Here is an 18,490-nt window from a genome sequence, read left to right on the forward strand (position 1 = left end):
GCCCTGAGGTCACCTTTTAGCTAAATAACAGATTGGCTCATGAAATAAAGAACGTTACCTGTGAGTATTTTGCTCCTTTAAAAAATCACCTATATGAATCTAAACAGTAAATTCTGAAGTAAAGATGACAATGTAACAGGGCAGGGAAACTAGATTACTGGAGACAAAATAACCAGAATGGAAATAATGGAATGTTGAGACATTGTGGAAAATGTACCTGAAAAATTTGTGTAGAAATTGTTAAATGGGAACCTAATTTGGTGTGTAAACTTTCACTGAAAGTGCAAAAAAAAAAAAAAGATAAATATTCCTGTTAACATAGTTCTATCTTGTTTTTTATAAATGAGGTTATCTTTACAACTTTTGTAAATTCTAAATATATATATGGCTATGCCATTTTTGACTCATAGTCCTTTAATGTTCTAAAAATCCCCCACGCTTTTGTATTTCATTAGCAACTAAGTCACTAAGTAAAATGAATTGACAACAGTTTTCATGGTGCTTGCTGGTGTTCATTAAGTAACTTGAAGAGTTTAACATGTTTCTGTTTTCCGCTGTTTTCACTTCCTTATTTCCATCTAATATGAGTAAATCACTAATTTATTTTTTTCGTATTTGTAAGAGCCATAGTTGTTGACCACTTAAGAATTAAATGAGTGGCCATTCTGTTTTGCATTGTGATATGCGGTGGGTTTTAGTCTGTGTCTGTGTTGCCAAACTATTCTGCTCTTTTGTTCTTTATCTGGAATAAAGTGGTATCAAAATGCTTAATACAAATTCTTGACTGTTTATTTCAGGGATACAGCAGGCCAGGAACGATTTCACACCATCACAACCTCCTACTACAGAGGAGCAATGGGTATTATGCTAGTATATGACATCACCAATGGTAAAAGTTTTGAAAACATCAGCAAATGGCTTAGAAACATAGATGAGGTAAGACCAAGAAAGTGTATCAACCCACATTTATGTGCTTGGTTGGGAAGAATAAGTATTCTAATTGATGTTTAGGGTATAAACCCATCAAATATACCATTATTATTATTGAAATAGTCATTGTTGAGATATTTATACTTTTTAAAGCTTAATGTTATTTTGTCAGTCTTTTCCTAAACATTTTGGCAGATCTGTGTTGAACCCTGGAAACCCTGGTGGTGTAGTGGTTAGGAACTAAGGCTGCTAACCAAAAGGTCGGCAGTTTGAATCCACCAGTCACTCCTTGGAAGCTGTATGAGGCAGTTCTGCTCTGTTCTGTAGGGTCGCTGTTAGTCGGAATTGACTCCACGGCAACGGGTTTTTTCTTTTTTTTCCATTGAGCCCTATCCAAGGAAATTACTAAATGAGCCCAAAACTCTGTGCAACCATCTCATAAGATGGCTCCTAATAGTAGCTACCAGTGGTTTTACAGTGGCTCTCTCTAAATTCTAAATGGATTCTTTCTCTGTTGATTTTTATTGAATAAATAAAATTTTTTCATGGTAGCTTCAAAACTTATTTTTTTAGTTGTAGAAATGTGGTATTCTAGACATTTTGAAAGATAAATGTACTAATAAGGTAAAAATCTAACCAAGAAAAATTGTGCCATATCATTGCATGTGAAGATGTTAGTTTTCATAAGGCAAAGTTGTGTGTCACAGCATGTCTCTCTGTGCTTCAGCATAGGTGGCTTCTTGTTGAAATTATTTTTCATGCCTTATTGCTGCCTTCTAGGCTTTGAAATTAAGAACAGCTATTTAAAGCAGGTTTTGACTGCATACATAAAGACTGAGTCTCAAGCCCGTATTAGATCCAAGAATAATGTCTTTAATTGGAGCAATCCTGAGGGTTCATTGCTGTGATAAATCTTCAGGGGGGAGTATGTTTTTATTTTTTAATGATTAAAGATACACAGATCTTGGGTGGGCAGGGGGAGGCCTCTGTTTTGAATTTCCTTAGCCTTTATTTTATAGATTGGCCATACAGCATGCTTAATAAGAACTGTTTATTCAGAAACTAGTTCACTTTATTTGGTAGTCTGGATGGCTTAAGTTTCCCAGCACCAACTGAGATACTTTTTTCCTGACATATGGGGTTGGCTTTACCTAATATTCATTTTGTTAGATAAAACTTTAACCAAATGAACCTGAATATATAAAAAAGAAATAACATATAAAAAGGACTGTATACCATGTCCAGGTGGGATTTGTCCCAGAAAATGCAAGGGTGCTTAAACGTATGAAATCAACAATATAATACACTGTATTAATAGAATGAAGGATAAAAGCCACATGATTGTCTCAATAGACATAGGAAAAGCATTTGACAAAATCCAGTACCTTTTCATGATAAAAACATTCAACAAACTAGGAATAGAAGGGAACTTCCTCAACCTGATAATGAACATCTACAAAAATCCTACAACTAAAATCACATTTAATAGTGAAAAACTGAAAACGTGTCCTCTGAGATCAGGGACATGACAAGATGTCTGCTCTGTCCACTTCTAGTCAACGTTGTACTGGAAGTTCTAGCTGGGACAATTAGGCAAGGGAGAAAAAGGCATCTAGATTGGAAAGTTAAAACTATTTCAGTTTGCCGATGATGTGATCTTATATATAGGAAAGCCTAATGAGTTCACACACACACACACACACACACACACACACACACACACACACCCTATCAGAAGTAATAAATGAGTTCAGTGAGGTTGCAGGAAACAAGATCAATATACAAACATCAGTTCTATTTCTATACGCTAGCAATGAACAACCTGCAAATGCAATTAAGAAAACATTTTCATTTACAATAGCATCAAAAAGAATAAAATACTTAGGAATAAATTTAACAAAACGATGTAAGACTTTGTGTACTGAAAACCACAAAAGATCATTGAAAGAAATTAAAGAAGACCTGCATAATTGGAAAGACATCCCATGTTCATGAATTGGAAGACTTAATATTATTAAGCTGACAGTACTACCCAAAGCAATCTATAGATTTAACACAACCCCTATTAAAATCCCAGCTGCTTTTGTTTTTGTTTTTGTTTTTGCAGAAATTGACAAGCTGATCCTAAAATTCATATGGGAATGTAGAGGACCCAGAATAGTCAATACAATGTTGAAAAAATAAGAGTTGGAGGACTGACATATCCCAATTTTAACACTCAACTACAAAGCCACAGTAAATGAGACGGTGTGATACTGGCATTCATACACCAGTGAAGTAGAATTGAGAATCCAGAAATTAACCCTTACACTTTTGGTCAGTTGGCTTTTAATAAGGGTGCCAGGACAATTCAAGGTGAAAGACTAGTCTTTTCAACAAATGGTTCTGGGACAACTTGGATATCCCCGTGCAAAAGAATAAAGTTGGAACCCTACCTCATACCATATACAAAAATTAATTGAAAATGGATCAGACCCAAAAACTTAAGAGCTAAAACTATAAAACTTTTAGAAGAAACTCTAGGAGTAAATCTTTTTTCTTAGTTATGACACCAAAACACAAGAAAGAAAAAAATAGATAAATTACTCCATCAAAATCAAGAACTTTTGTGCTTCAAAGGACACCATCAAGAAAATGAAAAAACAACTCATAGAGTAGAAGAAAATATTAGTAAGTCATATATCTAATAGGAACTTGGATATGTAAAATATACAAATAATTCCTACAACTCAGCAATAAAAAGACATAATCCAATTAAAAATTGGGCAAAAGATCTGAATAGACATTTCTCAAAAAAAGGGCATACAAATGACTAGTAAGCACATGAAGAAATTCTCATCATCACTAGTCATTAGGGAAAGACAGAGGCACCGTGAGAAACGACTTCATACGTACCAGAATGGATATAATAAAAAAGGTAGGCCACAGAAATAAAAAGAACAACAAAAAAAGTGGACAATAACATATTGGTGAAGATGTGGAGAAATTGAAACTCTCAAACAGTGCCGGTGGTGGTAATTAAACTGATTATGCTGCTTTGGGAAACAGTCTGGCAGTTTCTCAAAAGGTTAAACATAGAGGCAGTTCCTGTATGACCCAACAGTTCCACTCCTGGTATATACCAAAAAAAAAAAAAGTCCACTCAAAAACTTGTAAATGAATGTTCATAGTAGCATTTATTCGTAATAGCCAAAAAAGTGGAAACAACCCAGATATCCATCAACTGATGGGTGGATAAATGTAATGTGGTATATCCATACAATGGGATATTACTCAGCAATAAAAAGGAATGAAGTACTAATCCATGCCACAACTTGGACAGATCTCGAAAACGTTATGAAAGAAACCAGACACAAAAGACTATGCATTCTATGGTTCCCTTTATATGAAACATCCATAGTAGGCAAGTGCATAGAGACCTGAAAGTAGAGTAATAGTTGCCTAGGGTTAGGGCTGGGAGCATAGGTGGGGGGAAAGGGGGATGACTGCTAATGGGTATGAGTTTTTGGGGAGCATGATGAAAATATTCTGAAATTAGTGATAGTGGTTGCACAGCCTTCTGAATATTAAAAAAAGCCACTGAATTGTATATTTTACAAGAGTGAATTTATGGTATGTGAATTATATCTCAACAAAGCTGTTATTTTAAAAATCTGAATCGATCTCATAAAAAGACCAGACTTAATGGTCTGACTCAGACTGGAGGGACCCCAGAGGTCCTGGTCCCCGGACCCTCTGTTACCCAAAGACTGGAACGATTCCTGAAGCCAACTCTTCAGACAGGGATTGGGCTGGACTATAAGACATAAAATGATACTGGTAAGGAGAGAGCTTCTTGGCTCAAGTAGGCATATGAGACTGTGTGAGCAGCTCCTGTCTGGAGATGAGGTGAGAAGGCAGAGGTGGGACAGGAGCTGATTGAATGGACACGGGGAATACAGGGTGGAGAGGAGTGTGCTATGTCATTTGGGGGAGAGCAGCTAGGAGTACATAGCAGGGTGTGTATAGGTTTTTGTATGAGAGACTGAGTTGATTTGTAAACTTTTACTTAAAGCACAATAAATATTTTAAAAATCAAAAAAATCTGAATTGAGGTTTAATACCTTGCATTACAATTACTTCTTCAGCAAAAGGAGACAAGTACAAGTTTTCTTTGCTTTGGAATAATGGAAAGAGGTGAGAAGCCACAGTAGCTAAGTTAGAATCCCAGTTGTGCTGTTTTTTAGTAGTGTTATCTTGCTTGTTCTCTTAATTCTCTTTTTTCTAAAGTGTGTTCTACAATGTAGTAGTATTTGGCATAAAGGGTTCTATGGACAAATAAGTTACACAGATCTCTTTATTGTGGGGGCTTTCGAGCCTTCCATATGCTCTAGTGTGTGGTGAATGTTTAAGAAAGAAGTTATAGTAGTTTTTGCCAAATTTGGTTACATGTTTCACCATGAGACTTTGTATGAGGAATAAATCTTGGGAATCACAGTTTTACTCATTACACTTTGAAAGACATTGCTCTAAACCAGTCTGCAGTAGCATCATCACTTGGGAATTTGAGAAATGCAAATTCTCAGGCCCTGCCCCAGACCTTCTGAATTAGGTGGGGCCCAGCAATGTGTTTTAAGAAACTATCTGGGTAATTCTGATGCTCACAAAAGTTTGAGAACCATAGCTCTAAACCTTAATTTCCTCATCTTTAATGCCTTACAGGGCAGTAATAAATATGATTGCATAGGAGACCCACAGTGCTCATAGGACCAAAACAGTTTCGGTTTTTCATCATGTCAGGGGATCTTGATTCACCTGTAATGGTGTCATGGATAAGGTTGATTTCCAAACCAAATACCTTAAGGTATTTTCACATCTTGTTTGTTAAGATTTCATGAAATAAGTTTTTTTGAATTACTGTTTTATTTTAAACAGCTTTACTTCTTGCACTTCCTTCTGATAAAAGTGCAATAAAGTGGCCAAAGGAATGGTAGGAGTAACGCGCTCCACAGTCCCCTGGTCAACGTAAAATTAATTCACAGTGGAGTAGGGTTTTTTTTTTTTCACAAGTTTATGAGTATATTGTAAATTATTATATTTGAATGGTCCGGTGAAAAAAGTTACTGTTTAAAAGCCTGTGGAAGATATATGCCATCCTGTCATTTACCTTTAGCTTGTTTCAAGTAACGTGTGTACACATATGTTAGAACAAAGGACCGAGTCTAAATAAAGGTGCTCTTTCAATGAGGTCTGTGACCTAGATCCTTGCTCCCCAAAGAGATTGGTAGACTTAGCAGCATCAGCATTTTTGGGGAGTTTATTAGAAATAAGAACCTGGAACCCCACTCTAGACCTATTTGAATGAGAATTTGTACTTTGACAAGGTAGATGTCCAGGTGATTAATATGTACATAAACGTTTGAGAACCACTGCCTTGGATGAAAGGTTTTCTCAGTTGCCTGCAGCGGTTAGGGTTCCTTAAAGATCCTCTGGAAACCCTGGTGGCGTAGTGGTTAAGTACTACGGCCACCAACCAAAAGGTCAGCAGTTCGAATCTGCCAGGTGGTCTTTGAAAACTCTGTGGGGCAGTTCTGCTCTGTCCTATGAGGTGGCTATGAGTCAGAATCGATTCAACGGTGGTGGGTTTGGTTTTGGTTTTTTTTAAAGATCCTCCAGGAGTCTTCCTTCGTGATAAGGCTAAGACTGAACAGACAGGGCAGGGCTTTGATTTCCCCCACCTTCTCTTTAATAAGCCACCTTCTTTTGTTTGTTTTATGTATTAGAGTTCCAAGTATGATTTTGCCTGGGGCAGGGGAAGGGGGTGTCTATGACTTACAAGGGTTAAACTTAGTGCTGCTAAAAATGGATTTTTGCTGTGCCCTTTACAGATTAGAAAATATCCTAATGAAAGCCAGAGAGCTCAGTAATAACCCATTCATGAGTAGTTATTCCACTGAGTAATAGTTGGAAGGACTCAGTTTTATTAAAACCACTGAAGATGCATAGTATTATTTTTCAGCCCACATTCTTGAATGAGTGCACACATGTGTGTTGGGGGCCTGGGGAGAGCAACCAGCCCCATGTTGCTCAGATTACATGAATTATAAAATGATACAGAAAACAAAGACCCGAGACTATAAAACTCAAGACTTTTGTACTGCTGCCTACACCTATGGTTACTATAAGGTGTGAGTCATGGAGGTAATTTTTAAAAAGCAATTAGTCAACCAAATAGTTATGGATCTCCTACTCTATGTTGGCACTTCCTTAGAGGCCAGGGATGTAGCATGACAATATAAAATGATCCCCTACTGAGTAAAGGGCAAGAAGTATAGAATACTTTGTTAGTGTATAAGAAAATGTACCTCATGGAGCCTGGGAAGTGAGGGGAATGCCGTTTAAGCCGAGACCTGAAGGAGATGAGTAGAAGATACACGAGGATGGGGCTGGTGGAAAGAGAATGATGGATTTAAATTTAAGGCAGATCAAATATCATGAATTACTTTTGGTGATTCAGGAAACACTGCTACCTGGCTATGGGGATATTCAGAGAAAGGCACTTCAGATCAAAGATTTTATGACCTTAGTTTTAGACAAGTCTTAGTAAACTTACCTAAGTCGTAGGTTCTGTAAAACAATAAGGTGTCTGTTAGCTCCCATTTTTACAACTTAATGATTTTTTTTGTAACAGGCTTTTGTTACTATTCGTATATTAAAACAGCTTTGAGGCTCATGCTTGTGAAATATGCCTTGGTTTCTGATTGTTTCACAGCTAATTACCGAGACTTTTCAGTTACTTGGAGTCTCTCATTTGACCAAATGATGACAAGTCTTCTTCTGAATCAGTGGTTCTCACCTGGGAGTGATTTTATCTCCCAGTGGACATTTAGCAATTTTGCAGTGTCTGGAGGTTTTTCTTGGTTGTCCCAACTGAGGGAGAAGAGGGATGGCATCCAGTGTGTAGAAGTCAGGGATGCTGCCAAACATCCCACAACACATGGGATGGCCACCCACCACAGACTTACCCAGGCCAAATGTTAAGGGTCCTGAAGCTGAGAAACTCTTTTTTTAAATAAATTTTATTGTGCTTTAAGTGAAAGTTTACAAATCAAGTCAGTCTGTCACATATAAGCTTATATACACCTTACTACATACTCCCATTTAGAAACTCTAATTTTAACTCATTTCTCTATATTAATACCTTGGGATATTTGTCACTTTTTTAGGAAGTTACACTCCAAGTGTGTAGTTTTATATGGATAGAGATGTGTGTTCTTTTGCATAAACATGTCTCTTCACTGACATGTCTTTGTGGAGTACTTACCTACCTTTCTTAGTGTGCTTTTGCCTGATATGGTTGTAAACACAGGTTCTGTGAATCTGAATGAAAAGATATAAATATGCATAAGAAAATGTGAGAAACTCTGTACATCTGAATGCTGTTTTAGTGGTCTCCTAGTTTGACAGTGAGGAGGGACCAGTCCCTGCGGAAGGCCATCATGCTTGGTAGAGGGTCAGTGAAAAAGAGGAAGACCCTCAACGGCGTGGATTGACACAGTGGCTGCAACAGTGGGCTGAAACACAGCAACAATTGTGAGGATGGCACAGGCCTGGGCAGTTTTTGTTCTGTTGTACATAGGGTCGCTATGAGTCGGAACTGACTCAATGGCCCGTAACAACAGTTTGTCAGTGAGGCCTACTTTCACCTCATCTTGCTTGATTTTTATTGTCAGCATTGCTCTGTAAGGATGATCTTGGCTGTCAAGATTTGTTAAATACTGTTTTGACCTTTTTTGTGTGTTTGTTTTTCAAAGGAGTGTATCCTAGCTATTTCTCAAGTCCTTTCTTACCCTTAGTAGTACCTCTTTGGCACCATGTACAAAAAACAAAACAAGAAACCAGTTGCTGTCAAGTTGACTCAAGTCGTGTATCAGAGGAGAACTGTGTTCTTAGCGGCTTTCAGTGGCTGGGATTTTTTTTTTTTTTTTTTTTTTTTCCCCAGTAGATCATCAGGCCTTTCTTTCAAGACATCTCTGGGTAGACTCTAACCTTCAGCCTTTCATTTAGCTTCGTTAACTGTTTGTACCACGGCGGGGGGAGGGGGGGAGCAGCGCATAGTTAGAAAAGTACAGTCAAATCTGTGAGAGCAGGAACTCGACCGGACCACCTTGTTTCTCCAGCTCTCACAAGCTTTCCACCTTTGACAGGATGAAACCTTACCACTTTTCTCTCTCTCTCCTTTTATTGGAAAATACTTGAGTTTTTCTTCTCCGATAGGCTTCTGCCTTACGCAGGTTCCAGCTTTTGCAGGTTTTACTGTAATAATAATCTAAGCCAAGAAAATAATAACTCAGAAGTCCCTAAAATAGGGATGTGTTATTAGTGAACAGAGAAATAATATCACTTCCTTGGTAATAGTATATAAGTCTGTCATTTCTGTATCTGAGACCTTTTAAGGACAGTTGAGTCCTACACAGAGGAGGAGCCAGATTAAGTAAGTTCGCTAGGTGACACAGTCTGCGCTCGATTGCCAGCCTAAGGTTTGGCGGGTCGAACCTGCCCAGTGGTACCAGAGCAGAAAGACTGGGTAATAAAACTCTGTGGAGCCGTCCGCTGTGTAATATGGGGCTCACCGTGTGCTGACACGGACCGAGGCAGGCCAGATTCAGTTCCAGATCTGCCCCTCAGAGGAAAGGGCTACTTCCTAATTCTAAAGAGAAAGGAACACTGGAGACAGAAAAAGCCTTTCTGATGTTTTAATGATATCGGGGCCTGCTGTCGTCATGGCTGGTACAAGCCTAAAAAGGCTCCTAAAACCCAGCAGGAAGCCCAGGCTGAGTAAGGGGAAAGTTTATCTTGGTAGACAGGGCACAATCCAGTTGATGTTCTCTGTGCAGGGCCCGAGGGAAACACCAGAGTGCACCCAGGATGCGGCTGCCACCTCGTCACACGGTGCTGCCCTACGAGCACCTGACGCAGAATTTCAGAAGGGAGTTCAGAGCTCTGTGGTCTGACTTCTTCTGGCTTACTTTTCAATCTGTATTTCAGCTAGAGCCATATTTCTGTTCTAAAATTCCATAAATGCCTAAGGAATTTTACCCATTCCCCCTTGTCGTTAGGTGCCAGTCAAGTCAGTTCTGCCTCATAGCAACACTGTGTACAACAGATCGGAACAGTGCCTGGTCCTGAGGCATGCTCACAGTTGTTGCAATGTTTGAGCCCATTGTTGCGGCCTCAGTAGCCCCAGAATAACGTATGTGGGCCTGCGGCTGCAGGGTTGTAAATTGGTAATCATATTGCTAAAGCTTAATGACTATTTTTTCACTGGGCTCAAAATACCTAACGCTTTTAAATTTACATCCAAGGTAATTTTACCTTTTTTTCTGCCTTATCAATCACTTATTTATTGGCCTTCTTTCACTGGCCTGCTTATCCCTTAACTTGTAAGTATCCTTTGTTAGAAGAATGTCCTTGTTAGGTACCATTGAGTCAGTTCCAACTCATAGTGATTCTGTAGGACAGATTAGAACTGCTGCCCCATAGGGTTTCCGAGGAGTGGCTGGTGGATTAAACTGCCGACCTCTTGGTTAGCAGCTGAGCTCTTAACCACTGTGCCACCAGGGCTCCTTGTTAAAAGAATAAATGGCCCTTAAAGCCTAGGACTTAGATAAATTGTCTTCTGTCTCAGTGGAGACTCTTGTTAGTATCTCTGGCAGTGTGCATTGTCTGATAGTGATCAAGGTATTGGTAGATTATTTCAGATGACTGTGATAATTTTTCCAATTAGTGTCTGGGGGCCTTTGTGGGCAGTGATTCTGGTTTTTTGGTTGTGGACCCCTTTGAGAATTTAGAATCTTCCCAGAAAAATGTACTTATTCACATAACCCACAAAATTTTGTATGTGGTTGCTGGGAATCCTTGATGGCCTCTGAAGCCCATCCCTAGATTCCAGGTTAAGAATGCCTCTTATTGACTCTTAGCACATGGCAGAGTATGAGGAGTACCTGGTGTGTGGCTGATTATTATTGAATATTTGCCAGGTTGCCTTTGTTTAGGCAGTAACAAGTCAGGAGGCACTAAATTCAGGTAGGAGTGAGCACCTGGCTGGTGCAAATGGTTACTGCGCTCAGCTGCTAACCAAAAAGTTGGAGGTTCACATTCACCCAGAGGCAGCTTGGAAGAAAGGCCCAGTGATCTGTTCCCAAAAAATCAAGGATCAAAAGCCCTATGGATTGTATATTCTCAACAACAGCAGCAACAAAATAAGCTGTAAAAAAAAGAAAAGAAAATTCTGTGGAACACAGTCCTGCCCTGCCACACAGGGGGTCACCATAAGTTGGAGTCTGTGGCAGCTGGTTTTTTTTAAGTTCAGGTAAGAGCACAGAACTTCTGTAAGTGGGAAGTTTCCTTATAATGTTTTGTATAATTTCTTCTCTTCCTTAAGCTTGTGATTCTAATAAGGGTATCTCCCCCAGCATGAAGAAGTACCCTCCCTACTCACACCTTTTTTTCCCCTTCTCAAGCTTGATTTTTTTTAGACCGAGAACACGTTTTTTAATTTTCCTAGATTTTCTGTCTCGCAGCTGTAGGAAATGGAGTGACTTAACGGCAGCCATTTGGTTTTTAACTGATTTTTCTCTGTGGGATCATCTTCTTGTGCCCAAGCGGTTTGAGACTTGAAGGTCTCTAAAAATTTTAGCTAAGCTTTTCAAGGATACACATTATCTAAAACCATAACCCGGTTTGGATATAGGTTATACATAAGGTATTACAGTTTCAGATCTCTTTTGGTGAGAACATACGTAGAAACTAGACAGCCTCCTGCCTGTAGGGGAAAAATAATAACTGAGGGATATGTCTTAATTAATTGTGCTTCTTTTCCTAGGTAATATAGGAATTTGGGTAGAGTTTTAGCATGGAGTGATTTCAGGGTGGCTGCCTTAAAACTTGTAGACTATAGAAATACCCTAAACTGAGAATTATTTTTAGAGAATATTAAACCGTAATTCACGGAAGTATGTAAAAGTACAATTTTATTCCATTTCAGCATGCCAATGAAGACGTGGAAAGAATGTTACTAGGAAACAAGTGTGATATGGACGATAAAAGAGTTGTACCTAAAGGCAAAGGAGAACAGGTGAGAAGCTACTATGTGAAACTGCTGCACTGCCCTTTCTTTCGAAAGATGGTAGTCGTTTTGATTGCTTTTACAGTGGCAATGATGGGGCGTGCTGAGCTGTTTACATGTTTTTTTGTGTGCTTGCTGGAACCCACAGTTTATCATTTGAGTGAATTTTTCAGTGCACATTTAGTAGCTGTGGGGAATCAAATCTATGCCAGTAGTATTTTAGCCTTATGTAAACTACAAAGAGGGAAAAATGCAAATCAGTATTCTCAATTTTTCAACTTAAGATTTTAAAGAAATGTTTCAATTAGTATGCTTCCAAATTTGGCAGTCAGGAACATGGGATAAGAAGAAATGATTAGAGATAGCTTAAGTCACTTTGAGCTTCTTTTATGCTTGCCCACAGAGTAAAATATCTGATTTAGAATACCTAAAATAAACTCGGTGTGGCTTATTTTGATTGCCTTTTTTTTTTTTTTTTAAAGAGCTCTGTAATCTTAGCCCACTGAAACAATCTGTTTCATGTAATCTAGTTGAGACTTGTCTTTAGAATAATAGTATTTCCTCTGAGATGCTGTCGGTTGGCAACCCATACTTGATAATTTTATGATAATTTGCTTCTGTTTTAGATTGCAAGGGAGCACGGTATTAGATTTTTTGAGACTAGTGCAAAAGCAAATATAAACATTGAAAAGGCGTTCCTCACATTAGCGGAAGATATCCTTCGAAAGGTAAGTTCCTATAAGTATCTGAGTGGCTTAGTTGAACATTAAGTCTCTTCCAAAGTACTAGACTTACATACAGAAATTATGTTTGGGTAGTATTGTTGCCAAAAGTTCAGTAATGTTATCCGTATCTAATTATCCAAAGTGAAGTGAGGCACTGGGAGAGATTAGGTCCATCTTGAAATCTGAAGGATCTAGTTAGTGGTAGTAACTAGTATTCTCTGCTCTCACACTCACTGTCTAGTCCACAGTTTCACACTCCTTTTTCAGGCTTTTCATCTGGTCCTGATTTTCATACTTCACCTCAAATGATTAGATAAAATCCGAATTTGGTAATGTGTCCTTAATTCTTTGTTTAATCGGTTGTATATTTTGAATGTTAATAAATATAGAGAAACTAACACAAATGCTAAAGAAGAAGTGAACATTGGTTAGGAGAAATTTTCATTGCTTCTGGCAACTTTCCTGTTTTTATATTTGAAATAACAGTATTTCTTCAAGATCCAGCCCACAGATCAAAAAAAGGTATATATCTATAGAACATAAGCTTTGGTAGAGGTGGTATATCAAATATAAATCTAGTGAAATTTTTGAGCCAATTATAAGAAATCGAGTTTGATATTTAAAAAAGAAAAAATTTTTTTCATATTTACATTGACATAAATTAAATCCTGGAATAAAATTATTAAAACCAAGGAACTTAATTTTTTAGAGTGAAATATAGGTATTAGCTATAATTGATTGTCCAAAACTAAAAAATATCATCAGTCACTACTGTTCAAAGTGACTGTAAAACTAAAGTTGTGTGTGTCGGCCTCCTGTATATCATGTTTTGGAAAATGCTGCTTTAGGAGATTAAGTTTTCCATGAGAATCCATTCAGATCAAAAATTGAATTTAATTGGAGAGAATGAGAGAGGCTGAGAGCAATTAAATAAATATGAAGGATATCTGTAACGTAATGAGTGAAAAAAGCAGCTTAGGGTATGATATGTGTGGTGTGATCTCATGTTTTAAGAATTATACATGATACCACACGTGCACACATATATACACAAGCACACATGCCTGCATGCAAACATACACAGACGTGACAAAGGCGTGAGTTTGCATGTGGCAAAGTTACGAGTTCGCTATGAATTAAAATGTCAAATGTAAACTTGCCTTACATTAAACTGCTCCCCCCAGCCCCCCACCAAAAAAATTGAAACCCATTGACATTGAGTCAGTTTTGACTCATAGCTACCTTACAGGACAGAGTAGAGCTGCTCCATAGATTTCCAAGGCTGTAATAATTTACAGAAGAATACTGCTACAACTTTCTCCTGAGAAGCTGCTGGTGGGTTCGAACCACCAACCTTTCAGTTAGCAGCTGAGTGCTTAACCACTGTACCACCAGGGCTCCTTCATCTTATATTAAACCAAACTTGTTGCCATTGAGTCAATTCTGACTCATAGTGACCCTATAAGACAGAATAGAACTCCCCTGCAGGGTTTCCAAGGAGCTGCTGGTGAATTCGGACTCCGACCTTTTGGTTAGCAGCTGAGCTTTTAACCACTGTGCCACCAGGGCCACCGCATTGTGAAATACAGGTAGTGATTTCTGACTAGCATTTTCTTGTGCCTTGCTTTCTCACTTGAGTTGACTGTAAGAAAAACTAACTTCAGAATGCAAGCAATTTCAGACATTTTTAACTCGATTATTTGAATAGGTAATTCATTCACATGGTTCAAACATTCAAAATAAAAGTAGAGAGAAATCTGCCATTTATTCCCCCAGTGCCCTCAGTTACCAAGTTCTCATCCCTTCTTCATAGGTAGCCTTGTGAGTAAATACGAACATACATTCTTATTCCCACCTCCCCCCCCCCCCTTTTTTTTTTTACAGATAAGGTAAAATACTACATACTGTTTGGCATCTTACTTTTTTTCACTTAATATAAAGTACTTCTACTTTTTGAATAATTACTATTCCTTTGAATGGATATATCATAATTGAACAAGTCTCCTAATGAGGGCCATTCAGGTGATGTCTTAGTTATCTAATGCTGCTATAACAGAAATACCACAAGTGGCTGGCTTTAACAAACAGATATATTTTCTCACCGTTTAGAAGGCTAGAAGTCCGAATTCAGGGTGTCAGCTCTAGGGAAAGGCTTTCTCTGTCGGCTCTGGAGGAAGGTCCCTGCCTCTCCTGAGCCTCTGCTCCTGGGCAAACTTCATGTGGCTTGTCGTCTCTCTTCCCTCCATCTCTGTTGCTGGCTTGCTTGTTTTAATCTCTCTTATACTTCAAAAGAGACTGACTCAAAACATACTCTATACCAATCCTGCCTTATTAACATAACAAGGACAACCCATTCTGAAGTGGGATTATAACCACAGGCATAGAGGTTAGAATTTACAACACATATTTTGGGGGGACACAATTCAATCCATAACAGGTGATTTTCAATCTTACAGTCTTATAAACTGTTGTAGTGAATAATCTTAACATTTAAATCGTTTTGCACATGTGCAAGTATATTTGAAGGACAGATTCCCAAAGTGCCCAAAGAGCATATATGTACTTGTGGAATTCTGATAGTTGCTGTCAGATTCTGTCATGGTGGTTATACCAATACGTACTCCCGCTACAGTGTTTGAAAGCGTATTTTTACTCACACCCCAGCCAACACAGTGGATGACGAGACTTTCAGGTCTTTGCCAGTCTGACAGTTTAGAAAACGTAGATTTAATTTTCAGTTCTCTTTCGAGTGAGGTGTTGGGCATGTTTTTGCATGTATAAGAATCACTTTAGCATTTCTTTTTCAGTGGCCTTTTTCTCTTTACTAGCTGGGAGGCAGCTTAAAGTTCTGTTTAATAAATTGATTAATACTTTGTGTCTAAAATACTTTGCTCTGCAACAAATATTTGCCTTTTTAGAGTGTCTGTTTGAAGGACCTAAGTTAAATTGTAAAAAGATGGGCTGTGACTGAGGTGTTGAATAAATAAATATAGGCACCCCCCTACTTGTAAGCACTACCATATGTTTAACAGCTGGCCCACACCTGGATGTTCCCAGGGAAAGAGTATTTCTTATACAACCATGTTCTTTTCCTGTGGGTTAGGTGCTGAGATACCTCTTTCTCTTCTTCTGCGTATTTTTTCTCAAACATCTGTATCAGGTAGCAAAGTCAGTTCAAGAAAGCCCACAAAGGCCTTTTAAGGTATAACTTGCAGCTTTAACATACAGGGAGGAGAAGTATCCCACGAGGCCGTGAGAGTAAGTAGGTGAACTCAAAGGGCACGTAGAAATTGTACCGCATTATGAGTTAAGCGAAGTCCCTGGGCTGCCCAAGTGGTTAAGCAATAGCAGAAAGTTCGAACCCATCCCGAGACGCCTTGGAAGCCCAGCCTGGCCGTCTGTGTTGGAAAGGCCACACCCTTTAAAACCATATGGAGCGATTCTACTCTGCACACAGGGGTTAACTGTTTTTTTCTGTGGGCTGCTCATGAAGGAGCATGTTCCCAGTTACATCTTCCATTTTTAAATTCCATTTTGGTGAACTACTGTTACACATAGTAGAACAAGTAAATCTCAGAGATTGATTTGGAGCAAAAGAACTCAGACACACAGGAATACATAAAATATGGTTCCATGTATCTTAAAGTCAAGAACGGAAAAAAAGTAATTTGTGGTAATAGAAATTAAAATACTGGTTACCTTGGAGAGAGTAGTATTGACTGGAAAGAGCCATGAGGGAGCCTTCTGGGGTATTGATAATGTTCTGTATCTTGATGGGGTAGCTTCAGAGTATGTACTAAAAAGCCATCAAGATGTATATACTTAAAACTTGTGTACTTTATGTAAACTACCACTAAAAAATACTGCTTTTATACATATACTGTGAGGGTGCCTATTTAAAATAGTGTATTCTAATTTTAAAAGTAATATTTGGAATGTTGGGATAATCTAACGCAAACCGGGGTAGAAAACTAAATAAACCTATAACAAAAGAAGAGATTGAAGAGGCAATTAAACTCCCAGCAAAAAAAGTTCTGGCCCTGATGTCTTCACTGGAGAATTCTACCAAACTTTCAGAGAAGAGTTAACACCAGTGCTACTAAAGGTATTTCAAAGCATAGAAAAGGATGGAATATTCCCAGACTCCTTCTATGAAGCCAGCATAACCCTGATACCAAAACCAAGTAAAGATGCCACAAAAAAGAAAATTACAGACCTCAAATTCTCGTAAAAAGACAGAGACTAGAAGTACCCCGGAGGTCATGGTCCCCAGACCTTCTGTTGCCCCAAGACGGTAACCATTCCCAAAGCCAATTCTTCAGACAGGGATTGGACTGGACTATAAGGTAGAAAATGATACTGGCAAGGAGTGAGCTTCTCGGATCAAGTAGACACATGAGACTATGTGGGCAGCTCCTGTCTGAAGGGGAGATGAGGAGGCAGAGGGGGTCAGAAGCTGCTGAATGGACATGGAAATAGAGGGTGGAGAGAAGGCATGTGTTGTCTCATTAGGGGGAGAGCAACTAGGAGTATATAGCAAGGTGTAAGTTTATGTGTGAGAGACTGACTTGATTTGTAAGCTTTGACTTAAAGCACAATAATAAAAAAAAAAAACCCACATGATCTTATCAGTTGATGCAGAAAATGCATTTGACAAAGCCCAGCACCCATTCATGATAAAACATTGGGATAATACAACGCACAAAATGAAAATCACCCATAAACCCACCTAAGGGTTGTTACTGTTAACATTTTGGTGTATACCTTTTTGGTTTTTTCTGTATTCATTTTTAACATAAATTATATTGCTCCCCCCCCCCATGTTAAATGTTAAATGTTAGTATGTCATAATTGGGATTGCCTTTTTTAAGCTATGGTACAGTATTACAAACTCCAGTCTCAAACGGCAACTTACTAAACTTGAAAAGGCCTGCTTTGTTTCTCTAATGTAAAGTTAAACATGAGCCAACATTGTCAAGCTAATGTGCGTGATGATGCTGTTCAAGTACTAAAATTACTTAGAGGTCAGGGCTAAGAGATAACAAGCCTGTATTCAAAAGTTGGGGCAGAGCAGACTTCATGAACTATAAAGGGATGCCAGGAGGCGTCCAGACATTTCACAGCTTAGAAGAAACAGGCAAAATGAAGACCAAAAAGGAAACTTCCAAATCTTTATTTTGCATGGGGGAAAAAAAAAAGTTACGTGACTGTAATTACATTTCGTTGCATAAATTTCATGAGAATACTGTTGAATCTTGATTTATCCATGGCAACATTTTTTTTTACGGGTACTTTCCTTGTGTGTTTGTTCCAGACCCCTGTAAAAGAGCCCAACAGTGAAAATGTAGATATCAGCAGTGGAGGAGGCGTGACAGGCTGGAAGAGCAAATGTTGCTGAGCGTTGTATTCATCAGTTGGCCATCCACCACCCCGTTTTCTCTTGCTGCAAAATAAACCACTCTGTCCATTTTTAACCCTAAACAGATATTTTTGTTCCTCATCTTAACTACCCAATCCACCTATTTTATTTGTTCTTTCATCTGTGACTGCTTGCTGACTTTATAATTTCCTTCAAACAGCAACAAAAAAAATGTGTAGAAAAATCATGTCTGTGACTTCATTTTTAAATGTACTTGCTAAGCTCACCACTGCATTTCAGTTGTATTATAGTCTGGTTCTTCTTATCAACATTAAACCTATAGCAATCATTTCAACTCTATTCTGCAAA

At 38.4% G+C, this 18,490-nt stretch overlaps 1 protein-coding gene across 1 annotated transcript in view; it reads left to right on the forward strand.

Annotated features, from left to right (window-relative positions):
- Nucleotides 1-18,236, forward strand: part of RAB10 (RAB10, member RAS oncogene family) — a 108,688-nt gene extending 90,452 nt beyond the window's left edge. Inside the window, exons 3-6 of the mRNA XM_049902702.1 lie at nt 798-936; nt 11,957-12,046; nt 12,664-12,765; nt 18,077-18,236. Coding sequence (XP_049758659.1) covers nt 798-936; nt 11,957-12,046; nt 12,664-12,765; nt 18,077-18,160 — 415 coding nt within the window. The 3' untranslated portion in view covers nt 18,161-18,236. The remainder of the gene's footprint in view (nt 1-797; nt 937-11,956; nt 12,047-12,663; nt 12,766-18,076) is intronic.
- Nucleotides 18,237-18,490: the final 254 nt, after the last annotated feature.

Source organism: Elephas maximus, chromosome 12, assembly GCF_024166365.1.
Source record: "Elephas maximus indicus isolate mEleMax1 chromosome 12, mEleMax1 primary haplotype, whole genome shotgun sequence".
Classification (NCBI taxonomy): domain Eukaryota; kingdom Metazoa; phylum Chordata; class Mammalia; order Proboscidea; family Elephantidae; genus Elephas; species Elephas maximus.